General features: G+C 38.1%; 1 protein-coding gene across 10 annotated transcripts in view; it reads right to left on the bottom strand.

The window, feature by feature from the left end:
* The window catches only part of adgrb3 (adhesion G protein-coupled receptor B3), a 332,693-nt gene that overhangs the window by 74,682 nt on the left and 237,977 nt on the right, over nt 1-20,034 (bottom strand). For all 10 annotated transcript variants that reach the window (XM_062058299.1, XM_062058303.1, XM_062058301.1 and 7 more), the window contains 2 exons: nt 15,979-16,081; nt 15,531-15,574 (listed from right to left, as the gene is read on the bottom strand). In XM_062058299.1, the coding sequence (XP_061914283.1) occupies nt 15,531-15,574; nt 15,979-16,081 (147 nt within the window). The remainder of the gene's footprint in view (nt 1-15,530; nt 15,575-15,978; nt 16,082-20,034) is intronic.

The following is a 20,034-nucleotide window of genomic DNA, read 5'->3' as shown; positions in this document are numbered from 1 at the left end:
TTTTCTTACCTCCTGGTACCTGCTGATCTGTATTTGGGATCTGCGTAAATCCTGAATAATAGCGCGCATCCGCCTTTGTAGTCGATAAGCTTCTTCTTTTTCTCTATCTTCTTGTTAGGGGACATTCATCCTCCGCTGTTGCCTTTTTCTAATATAATGTGGTGTAAAGTTCTTACTTATATCTGTCAGTAAACTCGCCATGAAAGCCCTAAAACATACCGGTGTAGTGAGTTTACATTATTCACCCGAGGAACTTTAGTTATTAGAGAGTTCCGGTCAGACAGTTTTTCAAGGGACACATTTTCGGTGTTGTTGTTTCCGGATGAGGAGATGGTGCTCCGTTATTGATTTAAGTAAAGTCTGAATGTCATTAAAACAGTTAGCTCCATCTTTTGACACTTCTTCCACTCCCGTCCTTGCACGCTACACCGCTACAACAAAGATGACGGGGAGAAGACGCTGCCGAAGGTGAGCCACGTGAATAAGACCGCCCACAAAACGGCGGCATCCGGAAGCGACTGTCAGAAAGCGGCTTGAAGATGATCTGTAAAACATAATCTATGCAACATTTTGACCAAAGAACCACCATTACATGTTATGTAGACCACAAGGAAGTGTTTAAAAAAGTGTTTTAAATAATAATAATATGACTCTTTTAATGCGCCCTATAATCCGGTGCCCCTAATATATGAAAAATGTTTTAGGGATCCACCACAGTAAGCCACGACATATACTGTATGTATAATGTCCTGCTGGGTGGCAACTTTAAAAACTTTTTTTTTTAAAGTGTTGTGAAGGCAGCGCACTGGTACGAATGTCTGCGTGTGCCCAACAGAAAAGAGGCAGCCAGCTGGGCAGGAAGAACACTCTCCATGGCAACGCTGCTGGAACTTTCAATCATTGAGAAATGTTTCTCTGCTTGCGTCAAACCCGGTCGATGTCGCGCCCCCCGAGAGCCGTATACTCCACCCTGTTCGGTCGGTTCGTTGAGCTCCACAAAGAACACTGTATAGTGCCATTCATATAAAACAGACCTGGGCAAATAAAGGTCCGGGGGCCACATGTTAAGCTTTTCAATCTGGCCTGACATTCCCAAATATTTTTTTTAAGATCTTTATGATGGAAACTGTAGCTGCCATTATGATGTACAGTGATATTTTCTAATTACCATAAGTCTTGAACTATACAACGTATTTCAATGGTTGGAATCTGCGCTTTTGCATGATATTTTAGTGACGAGTGTTGTCCTGATACCAATATTATTTTGATACTTTTCGGTACTTTTCGATACTTTTCTAAATAAAGGGGACCAGAAAAAATTGCATTATTGGCTATATTTTAACAAAAAATCTTAGGGTGTGGCGGACCGGTACTTTTCAGAGGCAGTATGGTACCGAATATGATTCATTGGTATCGCGGTACTATACTAATACCCGTATACCGTACAACCCTACTAGTTACTATGGTAATCTACGTCACAGCAGGTCAGACGAGGCACCAAGCAGTGTGGGTGGGGAGCGTTTCAACAGAGTGTTTCCAGAGCGGCCAGCCTGAAATGTGGGTATCAGGGACAGACGCGGAAGGTGATATATCCGATTGTAGATGTTTTTTGTTTTTTTACCCTTCACGTTCATATTTCGCTTTTTGTTGCATTTTTGTTGCATTTGGCTTGAATGTAAAATATGTCGATTGAGAGGGGGTGTGACGTTCATATGTTGTCAATATTCAGGGTTTTATCGTTCATAGAAAAAAAAATTCCATTCCCTTTTCAAGGCGGTCTGTCATAACATTTTTAGCATTCAATCAGACTTTATTGTGAGGTTTTGTATTAGTTTTCCTAAAAATAGATATACTGGCCCCCAGACACATTTTTTTCTCTAAATTTGGCCTCCGAGTCAAAATAATTGCCCAGGCCTGATATAAAATGTGCGAGCTGCACTAACATTAACGTGGGGGCCCCAAAATATCGTCTCGGGGGCCGCGATTCAAACTTCATCTAGTTGATGACGAAAGAACAATTTCAACAAAAGAAGTAATTTCAGTGTGTTTGTTTTCAATAAGTACACAATCATATTAAACTGTTAAATACAAATATTAAACCAATGTTTTCATTGTGAGACTTAAAAGAGGTATTCTTGTAAGATTCAAAAATATTTATTTCTAAAAAAAACCCAAAGAAAAATCATAGTTTTCTTGCAAATATGTTTATAATTTTTAAAAAATTTGAATAAAACATTCCTCCAAAAATATCCCTCCCCCCACTTATATATTAAGAATGCACATTTTTGTAAGGTAAAATAACTTTTTCCTCTGAAAAAAAAAATAATAAAATAATTTCCTGTTACCCTTTTCACTCAAAAAAACAAGTTTTTGCTACAACATTTATTACTTTTTTCTTGTAATATTGCAAAGTAATAGCTTCTCCTTGACGTTTGCTCCTGAGTTTTTCCTGATCGTTTAAGCTTTTAATGCAGGGGCCCCAAACTTTTTGACTCGGGGGCCACATTGGGTTAAAACAATTTGGCCGGGGGACAGGCAGTATACAGTATATATATATATATATATATATATATATATATATATATATATATATATATATATATATATATATATATATATATATATATATATATATATATATATATATAAATATATATATATATATATATATATATATATATATATATATATATATATATATATATATATATATATATATATATATATATATATATATATATATATATTTATATATATTCTTCACGCACTAAATGACTGAAAGATCGCCTGCTTGTCGCTGATGATGTCATATATATATATATATATATATATATATATATATATATATATATATATATATATATATATATATATATATAAAAATTATATATATATATATATATATATATATATATATATATATATATATATATATATATATATATATATATATATATATATATTTTTTTTTTTTTGTGACTTTTTGACATTTATTACTTATTTATTACTTTTTTCTTGTAATATTGCAAATTAATAGCTTCTCCTTGACGTTTGCTCCTGAGTTTTTCCTGATCGTTTGGGCTTTTAATGCAGGGTCCCCAAACTTTTTGACTCGGGGGCCACATTGGGTTAAAACAATTTGGCCGGGAGACGGGCAGTATACAGTATATATATGTGTATATATATATATACTGTATATATATACTGTATACATATATATATGTGTATATATATATATATATATATATATATATATATATATATATATATATATATATATATATATATATATATATATATATATATATATATATATATATATATTTATATATATGTATATATTCCTCACGCACTATTAGACTGAAAGAGCGCCCGCTTGTCGCTGATGATGTCATATATATATATATATATATATATATATATATATATATATATATATATATATATATATATATATATATATATATATATATAATTTTTTTTTTTTTTAAAGTTTGGACTCTCCGCAGGCCGGATTTTGGACGCTGTTTTATTGTGTCACTGAGTCAACTGACTGACACATTACTGCCACCAGTGATGGAAAAGTCTACAACTGAGCAACGCTGCAACCCAAATGGCCCAAAGTGTGATGTTCCATTTCCCGGATCATGTTTTGCTTGGTTTAGGATTTCCTTAGTTGTTGATTTAGTTTAGGTTTCTTTTCGTTGTTACCATGGGTGCTGGTTATTGTCACCTGCCTCTGATTAGTGTTCAGGACGCTCACTTGCTCCCCGTCACTAATCAGAGAGCTATTTATTCCTGCCTCTCGCCACACTCTGCCTGGCTGTTTTATTTGCGACACACAACAGTTACGTTGACTGAACTTGAGTCTTGCTCTTTTGTTTGGTTAGTCAGTTGTTTAGCCTTTGTTTAGCTTCCCGTGCAATCGGCACACATTTCCTGTTTTTGTATTCTTGCCTGATCTATTTGGAATAAATAATTCTTCCTACCTGCATGCTGTTTCCGGATGCCCATTTGCATCTTGGGAAAACGTCCTGCGCATAACCATGCGACCCCCGGCGTAACACAAACCCTTTAGAGGGCACTTGCTGCCCTCTAAAGGGCCGCCTTAGGCCCAGGCCTGATGGTTAAACACTGGTTTACACAATGTTTTTTTATTTGCACACATTTTGTGTGCAAATAATGCGTATTTTGGTAGATACGTTAGAATCCTGTGCTTTTTGGAGGTTAAGGTTAAAGAGAACACTTAAGGCATTAGTAACAAATTCATAAAATCACAAGTTGATGCAATGTTAGTGAAGAAAATTAGCCTCAAGCCAATAGCAACTTTTTCTGCAACTTTTGGAAAACAAAGCTGCCGTGAAATCAGTTTTTTTTTTAGGCTTGCAACAATCACAAAAAAAAGCAACCTTGGAAGTCTTGCAGGGATTGATTGACGGCAAAATGGGCTTAGTACAAAATAAAGCAACACGTTAGGTTAAATGTTCATGTTTTCAAATTGTTGTTGCCATTCAAACACTGTTGGTTGGTAATCTGAAAATGCTTGAGTTTAAAAATAGAGTATACCATCCATCTATTTTCTACCGATTATCCTGTTCAGGGTTGCAGGAAAGCTGGAGCTTATCCCAGCTGACTTTGGATGAAAGACACTTGGAGAGCGCGGACCTCTGCCAGGCACTACCTCCAAAAGTAAAAATGTCCTGAATTTCAGACGGTGATCCAGATCACCCCCAAAATGTAACAGACACACACACACAGAAGCATATACGTAAGGTCACTTAGAAATTATCCGGATCAGGCCTGAAATCTAATCAGTTGATCCTCATCTCATTTCGGATATTTCGCAAAGTTTAATGGAAATCCACCCAAAACGTTTTGCGTTATGTTTCTAACTAACCAACGGACAAACCATCGGCAATCATTATATAACTTCCTGGCGGAGGTAACAATAATTCGTTTCATATGCCTTATATACCTTATATACAGGATCCAGTAAAGGAGATGAGTGCCAGGTATGACAGCTGCCTCACAGCTTCTAGCAGTTTCCACAAGGTCTGACGCTGGCTCGGCATCAATCATTGCGTCGGGCAACAAAAAATTTTTAACTCAACGTTCTCACTGAGCACTCTCGTTTTCTTTGAAACGACATGGCTGACAGATGGTGTGTTTCCCCTTCATAATGGGTCTCAGAGAGCGTCTCTTATTCCAATCAGACCAGTCGACTGTGTACAAACATAATCACCCCGCAGAGTCATTCTGCAGCACTCTGATGAAAATGACTGGGTGTGGATCATAAAATAACGTAGGTTGGAGACGGTGGCTTTGTTGAAAGTCAGACTCGCACTGAGTTGTATCTTTGCTGGTTCAAAAATAGACTGGCTGCCCTCAAACAGCAGAACAGAGGACACAATGTGCACAATCCGCATGTTTCCAAATGTTGAATTCAAACACGATCTTTCAACACAAAGCTGGACACGTAGAATTCTGCAACATGGTGTGATACGTGGACACATTAAAGGCCTACTGAAAGCCACTACTACCGACCACGCAGTCTGATAGTTTATATATCAATGATGAAATCTTAACATTGCAACACATGCCAATACGGCCGGGTTAACTTATAAAGTGACATTTTAAAATTCCCGGGAAATTCCGGCTGAAACCTCGCGGTATGATGACGTATGCGCGTGACGAAGTCGAGTAACGGAAGTTATGGTACCCCGTTGAATCCTATACAAAAAGCTCTGTTTTCATTTCATAATTCCACAGTATTCTGGACATCTTTTGCAATTTTTTAATGAACAATGAAGGCTGCAAAGAAGACAGTTGTAGGTGGGATCAGTGTATTAGCAGCGGACTACAGCAACACAACCAGGAGGACTTTGTTGGAGCGCTAGCCGCGCTAGCCGCGCTAGCCGCGCTAGCCGCGCTAGCCGCGCTAGGCGCGCTAGCCGCCGACTTCACCTTGACTTCCTACGTCTCCGGGCCGCCAAACGCATCGGGTGAAGTCCTTCGTCCTTCTGCCGATCGCTGGAACGCAGGTGAGCACGGTGTGTTGATGAGCAAATGAGGGCTGGCTGGCGTAGGTGGAGAGCTAATGTTTTTAGCATAGCTCTGTGCAGTCCGGTTGCTAAGTTAGCTTCAATGGCGTCGTTAGCACAGCATTGTAACCTTCGCCAGCCTGGAAAGCATTAACCGTGTATTTACATGTCCACGGTTTAATAGTATTGTTGATTTTCTATCTATAGTTCCAGTCAGGGGTTTATTTCTTTTTGTTTCTATTTGCAGTTAAAGCAAGATGCTATCACGTTAGCTCGTAGCTAAAGCATTTCGCCGATGTATTGTCGTGGAGATAAAAGGCACTGAATGTCCATTTCGCGTTCTCGACTCTCATTTTCAAGAGGATATAGTATCCGAGGTGGTTTAAAATACAAATCTGTGATCTACAATAGAAAAAGGAGAGTGTGGAATCCAATGAGCCAGCTTGTACCTAAGTTACGGTCAGAGCAAAAAAAGATACGTCCATCGCTGCCTCTCAAGTCATTCACTGTAACGTTCCTCATCTGCGAATCTTTCATCCTCGCTCAAATTAATGGGGTAATCATCACTTTCTCGGTCCGAATCTCTCTCGCTCCATTGTAAACAATGGGGAATTGTGAGGAATACTAGCTCCTGGCTTTTTTTTATCAGCGAGCAAAAGTTGCGAACTTTATCGTCTATTTTCTCTACTAAATCCTTTCAGCAAAAATATGGCAATATCGCGAAATGATCAAGTATGACACATAGAATGGATCTGCTATTCCCGTTTAAATAAAAAAAAAATCATTTTAGTAGGCCTTTAAGAATCAATGAGAAGTTATGGGCTTTCGGCCTGATCTACTAGGATCCTAAACATGCACTAAATAGCGTGTACAAACTATAAATGTGCATGTACTATTAGTGGGCATGTTGTGGGGGATCTACTAACACCACATTTATAATTGATATTAAGTGCAAAATTGGTGCAGACCGCCCTATTTAAAGGATCATTTTCCTGTTACTCATTTCTTGGCATCATGTGCCAATTTGTGGTATTTTATGTTGTAGAAGCACATAACTGTAATCTGTTCCACCTTTCTCGGCAAAATGTTATTTTTCATTTCTAATTCATGTATTTTTTAGATATTTACATTATATTTATATATTAATGACGTGCCAGTGCTGTGCCAAAAACACCTGTCATAACTGCGATGGTGGGCTGGAATGATCCATCCGGAAGAAAATGCATGTTGCAAGAAGTCTTTTTATACAGGAGAAACATCAATAATATGCCTATGTCACCAATCAGCCCCTAAAGAGCCTGCATTACCTCAGACTGGAATTCTCTGCAGAGAGTGGTGAGCGCGAAAAGAAAATAGATCATCAGGACTCCTCTTCCTCCTATCTGGGAGATCGCAAAAAGCCGCTGCCTGACCAGGGCTCAGAAAATCAGTAAAGACTCCTCCCACCCCTACTGATGACTGTTTTCACTGCTGGACTCTGGAAAGAGGTTCCGCAGCCTCCGTGGCAGAACTTCCATATATTCCATGTAAGAGTTTCTTCCCTGAGGCCATAAGACTCTTGAACGCATCATAACAATCCCCTCAATTCCCCCCAAAAATGGATTAACTCGCTGGACTATAAAGACATTTCGTTCTAATCTGTACTGTAAAGTTCAAATTTGAATGACAATAAAGGAAGTCTAAGTCTAAAGTCACGCAGTAGCTATAACATTATAAAATGACATTGCTGAATAGACGCCGTGTCTGCTCTTTTTATTTCTGACAGTCCAAATATGTTGACACAGACTTGGATGGACTCTCTCTCTCTCTCTCTCTCTCTCTCTCTCTCTCTCTCTCTCTCTCTCTCTCTCTCTCTCTCTCTCTCTCTCTCTCTCTCTCTCTCTCTCTCTCTCTCTCTCTCCCAGTCTTCTGTCTTTGCAGCACAATCGCCTCTTTCTCACAACCATTCGTGCATAACTGTGCCAATTTGCACATACCTTCCAAACATGCTAAATATAAACGCAAAACGGCGGCAGCAAAACACTCTCAAGCTTGATTAATCACACCTTGAGCACTAAATTCATCCTGAAGACATTCAGCAGCTATACATTTTTAATGCCAAATAGACACATATATATATATATATATATATATATATATATATATATATATATATATATATATATATATATATATATATATATATATATATATATATATATATATATATATATATATATATATATATATATATATATATATATATATAAATATATATATACAGTATATAAGTATATTTTATTTTTTATTTTTTTGACAGTCACACATACATAGGATGAAGCTGCAGCTCATTTAAGAGACAAAACTATGCGTGCGAGTTTAGTAGATTAGCTTTGTGCGCGTCCTCAAGTTTGCAAATGTTTTGATAGTCGCAAACCTTAAGTAGACCAGTTCCAGAGAGTCCGTGTTTTCGGAATGTCACTGAATGCATTACACTGCTAAAGTAAGTAAACAATCAAAGCTAATATGGCGCTATCAATCAATCAATGAAAGATAGCCCATAATCACAATTGTCTCAAAGGGAGCTATGACCTCATCGCCATCAAACAGTCTTCGATAAAGGCAAAATGGATTTTAAATGTTCATTTATCCATTACATTTATTTGTATTATCGTATTTTTCGGACCATAGGGCGCACCGGATTAAAAGGCGCACTGCCGATGAGTGCGGTCTATTCAGGTCTTTTTCATACAAAAGGCGCATTAAAAGGGTCATATTATGATTTTTTTCTAAATTGAAAAACACTATCTTTTTGGTCTACATAACATGTAATGGTCGTTCTTTGGTCAAAATGTTGCATAGATTAGGTTTTACAGACCCCCTTTCAAGTAGCTTTCTGAGGGTCTCTTCAGGATGGGCCGTTTTGTGGGCGGTCTTTTTTACGTGGCTCACTTCGACAGCGTCTTCTCCCCGTCATCTTTGTTGTAGCGGTGTAGCGTGCAAAGACGGGAGTTGAAGAAGTGTCAAAAGATGGAGCTAACTGTTTAAATGACATTCAGACTTTACTTAAATCATTAACGGAGCAGCATCTCCTCATCCGTGGCTCAATAATGCGTCCGACCGGAAACCCTTTAATAACTAAAGTTCCGTGGGTGAATAATGTAAACCCACTACAGTTTTTAGCGCTTTGATATCTAGTCTGTTGACAGATATAAGTAAGAACTTTTCGCTACTTTACATTAGAAATGGCAACAGCGAAAGATGAATGTCCCAAAGAAGGTAGAGAAAAAGAAGAAGCTTATGACTACGGTGTCGGCACGGACTACAATTGCGGACCCGCGCACATTTTCAGGACTTATGCAGATCCCAAACACAACAGCAGGTACCAGAAGGTAAGAAAAGTTGGTTTTGCATAATATTGCCAAACAAAACACCAATATGTCTGCTAATAGGTGCCATTTTGCGGTCCTTATACACACACCACAAACGACTTGTATGTTTAATGCGTCAACAATCCATCAAGCGGTGCGGCTTCATAGCTTACCGAAGTCGTACTAAAAACATTTTTACCGATTTTGAGCGCCGTGTGTAATGTTCTATATTCTCAATGGAACATTTAAGTTTTGGTGGTTTACTGTCATCATATTGTAGTCGACACGTACAGTATCTCTTATGTATGACTGCCATCTACTGGTCACACTTATTATTACACAATGTATCAATTAAAATTGCTTCGAGGTCAGTAAGCACGACCAGAATTATGCTGTAAATTAGGCGCACCGGGTTATAAGGTGCACTGTCGATTTTTGAGAAATGAAAGGATTTTACTTACGCCTTATAGTCGAAAAATACGGTATTATTTATAGAAATTTGGCATTGTTTTCTGCATGCATATTAATTCTCTAATAAAAGGGGTTTAGAGTGTATCTGGAACAGATTAGTTGAATTCACATTTTTTCTCCTATGGTAAAACATTTTTTTGTGTTTTCATGCGATTCGGTTTCCTATGAAACAGAACGAAAACCTGAATTGCCACTGTGGCTTAAATCAATGTATAGCACATGAATGTGTGCAAACACATTCTGTTAAAGACAGAACAAGTGAAAAGAGGCACCTGCCTTCATGTGTGTTTACAACACACACAGACAAAAAAAAAAAAAAATCCAAAATGTGGGCTGAGAGGTTCCAGCACATTCAACAATGTCATCCAGTAATAAGCCTGCATTATGTAAAATGTGGGCAAGCAACTGCTTCAGTGTTGTGCACCACATTCAACACAACGAGTCATGGGATTCCTTGGTGTAATGGCTACAAGCAGGGAATAGACTGAGAATATCATTACAGCATAATGAACCATCTAAACAGGTTAAAATCTCACAAAAAAGCATTGGCAAGCATGTAGTGTGCATAAAACCATCAAAGGCCAGAATGTGACATAAAATCACTGCATACGGCATCATGGCATCAACCCTCAGCAATGAGCGATTTGAACGTGCGGTTCAAGTGTGCTGCGTGGTATGAACATCACCAAGGCCATAATTTACATATCCTCGCTCATCCATGCAGACTGGACACTGGGTGGAGTCGGCTCACTTTGTTGCTTTGTTGGGTCTGCTCCTGTCTCTGGCCGTGCTCCCCCCACCCCAGCAGACGATGGTGTGGAACACCGCAGAGGCCACCACAGTATATGTTTTGTTGTTGTTGTTGTTGTTTTACTTTTGCGGCTGTGTGTAGAAATGGCTGGTTGCATCAGCTGTGCTCTTTTAATGCCTTTAATGTCCTTTGTGTTCTTTGATGTTTACCTCTTACACACATGTTTATGTGTGCTATGGCTATGAGTTTTTTTCCCCTTGGCCTCAGTCTGGACCCCCTCTCCAGGGCCCAGGCTTGGACTGAATATTTATTTTATCCCCCCCCCCCCCCCAGCTCTTCTCACCTTTTTTGTAAGGGGCGCCGGAAGTTGACAGACCCGTCAGCGATCCTGTTCTGTCTCCATGTAATGTTTGTCTGCTCCTGAATGGGATTGTGCTGAAAATCTTAATTCTCCTCAGGGATATTAAAGTATTTCTGATTCTGATTCTGAATTTAAAGGCAGTCTCTACGTGTCTTTTGCACGACTTGTGCCGAGTTACATAACTCGCAGAGTTGTGACTGATGCATCAGCACTTCAGGCCCACTATCTGGTTCCTTTTTAATCCCAGCAAATTTACTATCAACACGTCTTTTATAGCTATTGGATCTCTATTTAATGTTTTCCCGTGTAAAACTGGGCTTGCGTAACTGTATCGATAGCGGGGATTTCAAAGAGTGACTGCTAGGAGTCACGACTGAATTAAATGAGTTTCGATCTAATCACGCACAAGTCCTCAGCAGAAACACACACAAAAAGATCATCAGCAAGACTTTTTATGTTGCATCCACAAAGCCTCAAGGCTAGACCAATACAATATACAGTAAGCTTCTCAAATGTATAAAGTTAAAGTACCACTGATAGTCACACACACACTAGGAGTGGTGAAATTACCCTCTGCATTTGACACATCTCCTTGTTCCACCCCTGGGAGGTGAGGGGAGCAGTGAGCAGCAGCAGTGGCCGCGCTCGGGAATAATTTTTGGTGATTTAACCCCAATTGCAACACTTGATACTGAGTGCCAAGCAGGGATGTAATGGGTCCCATTTTTATAATCTTTGGTATGACTCGGCCGGAGTTTGAACTCAAGACCTATCGATCTCAGGGCGGACACTCTAACCACAAGGCCACTGAAAACAATGTCAATGCATCAAATCATAAGATTCATGCATTTCGGCGTAAGCCTTGCACGTAGCTTGGATGCGTCTGCTTGCTGGGTTTTTCAGTCAGGCTACGTTGTGACATCACAGTGTTACTTGGACATTCGGTAAAGCTATCAGTCATTTCATCCAATCGTGGCATGTGCCATAGTAACACTGCAGTACGACTTGCAGTGACATAAATGCTGCTAAAAAAAGCTTTTCTAATGGAGCTTTGCATCGAGTGTGCAGGTGTACCTAATGTCGTGACATTTGTCTACACCAGGGGTGTCCAATTGTAGGGCCCGAGGGCCGGATCAGGCCCGCGAATAGGTTTTATCTGGCCCGCGGGATGAGTTTGCTAAGTATAAAAAATTAATCTGAAATTTTTGAATGAAAGAAACAGCTGTTGTAAATGTGTCCACTGGATGTCGCAATAGCAAGTCTTTGTATCTTTATAGATGATGCTCATATGTACAAAATAAACCACATGATGTGAGTACATCAGTCGAAGAAAACAATCAAACTACATAAATAACATCCTGTAATTTGATGTTGATATCCATTTTTTTATCTTGATAGATTGAAAATTAACACAATTAGTTGACTGATGAACATTATCATATAATTTATTCAGAAAATATAAATAACGACAAATAAAGTATATATACTATTAACCGCAACAGGTAATTGTAAAAAAACAAAAACAACAACATTATAATTTGTACAATTTCAGAATGTGCTTGTTCTATTTTTAGAAAAAGAAAACAATCTGAAGTTGTCTTTATTTTCAAGTATCGCTCCGTGATTTTACCAGTCCAGCCCACTTTTCTCCATGTGGCCCCGATCTAAAATGAGTTCGACACCCTGGTCTACACGATGTGGCATAAATATGTCTTTCTGTGGCAGTGTCGGAGAAAGTTGTACATGTAAACCAAACTACGGTGAGTTCATGGACCGCCAAAATCAGTAGGACAAAACGGCGCTCTCCAAATACTCTCATCAGTGAAGCATGTATAACATAAACAGGTGGGATATCTAACAATTAGGGAGGTTTGTGTCATGTTTGTTGTCTGATAGAAAATATATTAAAACAACAATATATTTTTCCCCCCATCTTTTTATTTTTCATACATTTTTGAAAAAGCTCCAGGGAGCCACTAGGGCGGCGTTAATGAGCCGCATGCGGCTCTAGAGCCGCAGGTTGCAGACCACCGCTTAAAACTGAACAAAATTGAGGCTAATTCACCTTTTATTCCCTTTTTTTCCCAAATAAGAATCGATAAGAGGACCATTAAGGGACCGACTCGTTAAGCAAAATCAAAAGTGGACTCGGAACTTGGAAAAATCTTATCAATTCCATCCCTACATAAATAAAGCAAGAACAAAACATCACGTGACATTTATGACCTCGACATGAGGATGGGTCCGGAACGTAGCGGAAGAAATCATCAAACCATTTCACATACATCTGCAATTTATCTTTTCAACTTGGACAATTTCCTTCACAAATGAAACTCTCAAAAGTCATCCCACATCTTCAAATCTGGAGACAAACACCACTTCACAAATTACCGGCCCGTCTTCCTTCTGCCACAGTTGTCAAAAATTTTGGAAAAATTATTTGATAATGAGTTCGTGGCTTCATTGGAAAGCACAAATTATTATCTGATTGTCAATATGGGTTCCGTCAAAATAGGTCAACTTCATTAGCTTTAAGTGATTTAATAGAAAACATTACTAATGGTATAGTATCAGAGAAGAATACATTTGTTATAGGAATTTTTATTGACCTGCAAAAGGCTTTCGATACCATTGACCACCGGATTTTGGTAAATAAACTGGAAAACTATGGCATAAGGGGAGTGGCAGGAAATGGCTGAGAGCTACTTGAATGAGAGACAGCAGATTGTTCAGATCGACCAATATCAAACTACACTCATGAACATAACCTGTGGAGTCCCCCAGGGGTCGATACTAGGACCCACACTATTTATAATGTATATCAATGAAATATGTAAAGTATCAACACTGCTGGAGTTCATACTCTTTGCTGACGATTACAATCATTACATGTGTAGGTGACGACATGAAGCAACTTCTGGCCTCTGTAACTGAGGAGATGATAAAGTTAAAAACTTGGTTTAATACCAACAAATTGTCTCTGAATGTAAAGAAGACCACAATCATGCTCTTTAGCAATCGCAAAAGTAATATACCCATCAGGATTGTTATTGATGATACACCAATAGATTATGTTCATCAAATTCATTCTTATGAGTGGTAATAGATGAAAATATATCATGGAAGCCTCATAAAAGTTACTTGAGGACAAAAGTTGCTAAATGTGTTGGAATGATGAGGAGATCATGTCATTTATTGAACACCAATGCTCTGCTGTTATTGTACCATTCATTTATTATGTCGTATTACAATGATTGTTGAAGTCTGGGAAATTGTTATTAAATCCCATCTACAGCCTCTAGTCACTCTGCAGAAAAAGGCCATTAGGATTGTGTCCAATGTTCACTACAGCCATCATTCAAATCCACTATTCATGGAGTTAAAGCAACTTACACTGCATGATGTGATCAATTTTAAAACTGCTCAAATTATGTTTAGGGCATCCCAAAACTCTCTACCATCCAATATACAGAACCTATTCCAGGATAGAGATGCTCACCATAGGTACAGTCTAAGAGGAAACAACAAATTATATTTGCCTAAATTAGAACAACTTTAAAATCAATGTGCATTTCAGTGCGTGGAGTCAGTCTGTGGAACAACTTAGGGGAAGATGTTAAAAATGTGTTCTAACATGATTCAATTTAAAAGACTGTTTAAAAAAGAAGTACTGAAGAAGTACGAGGAGGAAAGAGAGTGATGCCCTCAGCACAGAGCGATGGGAGAGAGGTGTATGGTCAGAGAGTGTTTGGGTCTGTGTATGTGTATGTGTACGTGTACGTGTGTGTGTGTGTGTGTGTGTGTGTGTGAGTGTGTGTGTGTGTGTGTGTGTGTGTGTGTGTGTGTTTTTGTCTCGTCTTGTCTTGTCTCATAGTAACAGTGGTACTATTGTATTGTTAGTGTACAGGAGCTTTTCTTGTTTTTGTTTGTATAGTATTGTTCTTTGTATTATATTGTTTATGTTAAATGTGGAATGAGTGAGAGGGGTTGGGATATTATAAGCATCTGCTTCATCCAACCCCTTTTCAAGCCTTGCATAAATGTCTCTGCCAAAATGTAAAAAAAAAAAAAAAAAAAAAAAAAAAGGGTTTTGTTGTACTGTGCAGGTTGAAATAAATACTTCAATTCAATTAAAAAAAAATCATCACTGCTCTTTTTATCATAAGAGATTATTATTCTAAAGCAGGAGCTTTATAGATGTTTAACTTTATAGGCCTGGATGTTGGTCCTTTGCATGTCTCCACTTCTCAAAATAAGTACATGCTTTTTATTCCTCAGTATGTGTAAAACTACATTTACACAGCTTGTTGTGTTGAATATTGTTTCAAAATACAAACAGGCTATAAACTAAACACGTAATGAAGTTTAATAGTATTTTTTCTAAAAAAAAAAGAAAAAAAAAAGATCAATTATCATTTATAGCCATAATTTGATTGCTGTGTTGACTGAGTGGGTAAAATGAAATAAACATTAAAATGTGTCTTTGTCTAATTTGCCAGTTTGAGTAATGCTGAGAGCGTCACATATAATGAATGAGCGAGGACACATTTACTCACATTAAGTTGCTGTCCCACAGTGCACAGTGAGGATTGAGGGTTCCCTGGAAGACATGAAAATAAGTGCAATGTTTACCAAACACAAAGTCACAAGGAACGGACTTATATTAATCCTCATTATCATCAATATCGCCATTGTAATTAACCTACGGCAAGATGTGCTTGTCCTTCAACACATTTTGTCGTAATGTCTCCTTTATAGATTGACTGGAGGACTCTTACATAAACACGGACTTTGGTGACGCTTAACAACGCACAATTTATCACCTGGTGATGTAAAAGAAAGTGTCATAAAACGGATTGTTGGTCTAATTACGTAAGTATGTGATTATCGGGATTCACAGTGCTTGAAAGTGAGTTATTGAGCCACCATTGTGTGTTGTTATGTGTTGTGTTGTTACTACAGCGCTAACGGCCGTTAAAACACCGAGCATGAGGGACTTCTTACATTGGCCAGGTGAGCAAGTTCAATCTCCAGGTGGGTCTGGATGGCCTTGGGCTCCGGTCTGACAGTTACAGCAATGACTTTGGAATTCACAACTGTGTGGTTCCTGAAACACACAAACAAAAATGACCAGAGGAATAAATGTCATTGAATTATCCTGTCCACAACACTTTCTATTACAGCGTGCCTGCACAGTCTGCGCTAACTCGACACCTTGACCTGTGCAATCTAATAAAAAAGGCAGAACAAGAGCTGTTTCAGAAATGTTGCCTTTGAAAAGATAAGTACGAATGCATGGCTGCAGACAACTACAATGTACACTATATTGCCAAAAGTATTTGGCCACCTGCCTTGACTCACATATGAACTTGAAGTGCCATCCCATTCCTAACCCGTAGGGTTCAATATGATGTCGGTCCACCTTTTTGCAGCTATCACAGCTTCAACTCTTCTGGGAAGGCTGTCCACAAGGTTGCGGAGTGTGTTTATAGGATTTTCCACCATTCTTTCAAAAAAACGCATTGGTGAGGTCACACACTGATGTTGGTCGAGAAGGCCTGGCTCTCAGTCTCTGTTCTAATTAATCCCAAAGTTGTTCTATCGGGTTCAGGTCAGTCGAGTTCATCCACACCAGACTCTATCATTCATGTCTTTATGGACCTTGCTTTTTGCTCTGGTGCATAGTCATGTTGGAAGAGGAAGGGGCCCGCTCCAAACTGTTTCCACAAGGTTGGGAGCATGGAATTGTCCAAAATGTTTTGGTATCCTAGACCAGTGGTTCTCAACCTTTTTTAAGTGATGTACCCCCTTTGAACATTTTTTAAATTCAAGTACCCCCCTAATCAGATAAAGAAGGAAAATACAGCACTATGTCATCAGTTTCTGATTTTTTAAATTGTATAACATTGCAAAATATTGCTCATTTGTAGTGGTCTTTCTTGAACTATTTGGAAAAAAAGATATAAAAATTACTAAAAAGTTGTTGAAAAATAAAAAAACGAGTCATTCAATTATAAATAAAGATTTCTACACACAGAAGTAATCATCAGCTTAAAGTGCCCTCTTTGGGGATTGTAATAGAAATCCATCTGGATTCATGAACTTAATTCTAAACATTTCTTCTCAAAAAAATACATCTTTAACATCAATATTTATGGAACATGTCCACAAAAAATCTAGCTGTCAACACTGAATATTGCATTGTTGCATTTCTTTTCAAAGTTCTTTTTGACAGACATTTTAGTGAGGGTCAAACCATCATGGCATGGGGGAAACTCTGGGTTTATTATGGTAATGAATGGAGTAGCCTACTTGATTTGATGTTCAGTTTATGAACTTACATTCATCTTTTGTTGAAGTATTATTCAATAAATATATTTATAAAGGATTTTTGAATTGTTGCTATTTTTAGAATATTTAAAAAAAATCTCACGTACCCCTTGGCATACCTTCAAGTACCCCCAGGGGTACGCGTACCCCCATTTGAGAACCACTGTCCTTGAGCATTCAAAGTTCCCTTCACTGGAACTAAGGGGCCGAGCCCAACTACCGACGACCTCTTTGCACAATGTGCTTCAGCATCCGCTGACCCCTCTCTGTCAGTTTACGTGGCCTACCACTTCAAGGTCTCACCAACTCCCTGATAAAAACTGCATTTCTGGAAACTTTCTTGACTCTCTCAGTGTAGGAACTAGAAATCATTCTTTTTCTCCCCTTTGAACATAACTGAAGTAAGATTAAAGGGGACCTATGATGAATTCCGTCTTTTCGTACTCACATTAAAACAATGCCAAAGCGTCAAATCATCAGGGTTCATGCATTTTGGCGTGAGCTTGCACAGAGTTTTGGATGCCTCTGTTCGCAGGGTTCTGCAGTCTGGCTACTTCGTCACATCAGAGCGAGGTGGATGTACTTATTAGGACAGTAAATCAGGCTTTCAGCTTAAAGCACACCTGTGAACTGAAAACCATTTCCACAGGTGAAAACTATTTCAGGTGACTACCTCTTGCAGTTCATTGAGAGAATGCCAAGAGTGTGCAAAGCAGTAATCAGAGCAAAGGGTGGCTATTTTGAAGAAACTAGAATATAAAACATGTTTTCAGTTAGTTCACCTTTTTTTGTTGAGTACATAACTCCACATGTGTTCATTCACAGTTGTGATGCCTTCAGTGACAATCTATAATGTGAATATTGTCATGAATATAAAGAAAACATATTGAATGAGAAGGTGTGTCCACATTTTTGGCCTGTACTGTATATTTAAACTGTATATTTACGTGTACATTTTCAAAAGCTAAATGACACTTTTAAAGAGGGGAGGTCGTGGTTTCATTTGCAATCTGGGAATGCCTCCAAAATCGAACATCTTGCAGATAGACCCATAAAGCGGGTTATAAAAGTGACTAAGCAGCAAATTTTATGCAGAATTGACACCAACGCATATCCAATACGTACAGTGCTTACGAAAAGTATTCCCAGTGCTTCACTTTTTCCACATATTGTTATGTTGCAGGCTACGGCCTTATTTCAAAATGGAATACATTAATTGTTATCCTCAAAATTCTACACACAATACCCCATAATGACAATGTGAAAATGTTTCTTTAAGAGATTTTTGCAAATGTATTAAAAATAAAACACCAAGTACCACCATGTACACAATTAGAGTGCACCTGTGGTACATTCAGTTGATTTGGAAAGGCACGGTTTTAAATGTAGATTCAAAACATCATAAGTCCCCTTTAGTTCGAAAAATATGTTTTTTCTTTATTTTTCTCAAGCTGAGCTGCATATTCCCTGACACTTTTGAGGGAGGCCCACGTCACACTTTGAAAACCGCCAACTCACTCAAGTTCAGAGAACACCAGGCACCAATTATAAGGGAAGCTTTCATTTGTAGATACTAGCTAGGGCTTCTACGATTAATCAATCAAATTGATTAATTGAATTAGAATAAAACAACTTTTATGATAATAATAATTAAGTTAGCAATGTTTTTTGTCTTTTTCACACAAATGAAAAAATGCGTACTTACAATAATAAACACTTCAACATGTCAAGTGAAACTGGAGTTAAAAAAAAACCCTAAATGGTTATTACAGAGACGTTACAGAGAAATAACCTAAGCAAACCTGACAGAGGCAGACTGGAGGAACACGTCTGAAGGTACAAACACAAGAGGCGAGTGCATGGCTAACTGGGGGAATATAATTGTCTCCAAATAGCGTAAGATCATCTTAAATACCTCACAGGGAACTTTACAACATTAGCAGCAAAAAAAGACTGTGTCCCTGTAGGTGCTGCTGTAAGATGATGTATTTTTTTTCACACTTTGTGAAAATACGAATATGAACGCACAAAGAGTTTGTCGTTGCTAGTAAAAAAACCTGCAACTGTAATCAATAAATTGTACGAGTTCTACCTTGTTGAGGAATCTGCTGTTATATACTGTACTGTATATATATAAGCTGTGAGTGATTACAAATAAACTGACCATAAATTGAAATGATACATTGGCGGGACACAATGCTTATTTTTATGCATTCACTACACAATATGTCAAATTCTTTAACGTAACAATTGCACAAAGAGTTGGATCACATTAGATTGTGTGGGCATACTCAATGTTGTGGCTATTGAGTGTGATAGATAATGTAAATTGGAATGCCTCAAGGATTCGAGTTTCATTTTCTACTTGATTCTGTACAAAGCAACAACACTTTGAAGGAAAAAGCAGGCTATTCTATACAATGTTGTGCCAGGACAAATAATTGTACTGTAGAATGTTATTTTCTCTGGTAGGAAAACGGTCACATATTACATTGTAATCAACAGAAATGCTTTCAAAGATGCACTATGCACAAAGCGGCAAGAGCATAAAAGCTGTGCCAATTGTGGCAGTCCAATGTGCATTGTACACATCAAAATACTGCCTATGAACGTTCTCATTCCTCCAGGTCATTTTAATCTCTGGGCATTCAATCGATTGCAAATAGACTGTTTGGTTTGTCTTAGAAGACGTTTCGCCTCTCATTCCAGTAGGATTCATCAGTTCATGCT

The sequence above is a fragment of the Entelurus aequoreus genome, linkage group LG09 (genome assembly GCF_033978785.1).
Source record: "Entelurus aequoreus isolate RoL-2023_Sb linkage group LG09, RoL_Eaeq_v1.1, whole genome shotgun sequence".
Lineage (NCBI taxonomy): Eukaryota > Metazoa > Chordata > Actinopteri > Syngnathiformes > Syngnathidae > Entelurus > Entelurus aequoreus.
Note: the sequence above shows the minus strand (reverse complement) of the source record. Positions and strands in the feature narration are given on the sequence as shown.